At 47.0% G+C, this 1,250-nt stretch overlaps 1 protein-coding gene across 1 annotated transcript; it reads right to left on the bottom strand.

The window, feature by feature from the left end:
* Positions 1-272: 272 nt before the first annotated feature.
* LOC147464370 (uncharacterized) lies at positions 273-611 on the bottom strand. Its single transcript, XM_086509052.1, has one exon. It carries the CDS (start codon positions 609-611, stop codon positions 273-275), a length of 339 nt encoding a protein of 112 aa, XP_086365178.1.
* Positions 612-1,250: the final 639 nt, after the last annotated feature.

Genomic DNA, 1,250 nt, shown 5'->3' with positions numbered 1-1,250 from the left:
CATAGAGCCTACAAGCTCTGCAATCCGAGCTCAAAAACTTCTCAAACTCCATCCCCAATTTTGCCTATATTTACGTGTGTGTGTGTAAGTTTGTGTGGGAGAAGCCCTACAGAACCCAACTTCAAATATTCTCATTTTGGCTCATTACTCACGTGGAGCCCAATGGGCCCCTTGGCTTAGCTTAAACACCGTATTTGGTGTGGATTTGGAGGGTTGTGGGTTCAACAAGGGCTTTTTCAAATGGGCAAGGCCGACGGATTCGAGGCTTGCGGTTAAATCCAATTTCTTTTGAAGGCGGGTCCGCCACCGGCCGGCTGCAAAGCATAACTGCGTGCATCCGTCCGTTCCTGCCCTCGTCTGCCTGACTGGCCGCCCGGCCTGACCCTGCGCCTGCCCACAGCATCCGGTGGTGGATCCCAACTGAGGCGCCAAACCACATTGGATACCATTTGCGGGTCCGCCCCTCTTGGGCCCCCCTTCCCACGCCTGCTGAGGTTTGACCAAGCCACTGCTTGGAACACATTCCCGCGCTGCTCCGATTCTTGACCAAGACACTGCTTGGAACACATTCTCGTGCTGCTTCGAGCCTCAAGAGCTGCAGTCAAGCCCATTGTCCCGCGGTCCTACCCGCTGCCCGAACCACCCATTCTTGGCCTTGCTTACCTTCCCACAGGCCTCGAGTTCCAATTAAGCCGCACATCCCACAAAAGTCAAAAGAAGTTTTTTTTTTTGAAATGCCTAGTCTAGAGAGAATAGCCACCTAATGGTGCAATCTAATGCTAATTAGTCTCGTAATTAGCTAGAAGAGTAGTGAGTAAAAGAAATTAAACCCAAGAACATGCTCACACTAACCAATTGATGTTAAATAGTCATAAGGTATGCAATGGGGTGAGAAGAAGAGAAACACCAAGGATTCTAATGATGATAATCACACTAATAAACCCTAAAGACACACAAATGCACAACAATAAACCTAGCTAGCACACCATGGATCTGATACCAATCGATGGCATTGGGATCGTGCTAGCTAAGGTGGATTATATACAAACATTTTGCACACGTGTGAGGTTGTGTAGGCTAGATTGTTAAGCGAATTAGGTTCCAAGATAGATTATCTTGGACTCATAAACACGATCTTGAGTAGTTGGCTAGCCCATCACAAGTTCATTACTAGACAAGAGACATGTAATGAAAAACTTGGATTATTTATTCATAAAGGGAGTTTTATGTAGCTCTATAGCTTCAAACCT

This window comes from Adiantum capillus-veneris, chromosome 1 (genome assembly GCF_014529385.1).
Source record: "Adiantum capillus-veneris isolate H3 chromosome 1, ASM1452938v2, whole genome shotgun sequence".
Taxonomy (NCBI): domain Eukaryota; kingdom Viridiplantae; phylum Streptophyta; class Polypodiopsida; order Polypodiales; family Pteridaceae; genus Adiantum; species Adiantum capillus-veneris.
This window is presented reverse-complemented; position numbering and strand designations above follow the sequence as displayed.

Coding starts and splice junctions, on each gene's coding strand:
- LOC147464370 (XM_086509052.1), bottom strand. CDS start 611: ATGGGCTTGACTGCAGCTCTTGAGGCTCGAAGCAGCACGAGAATGTGT.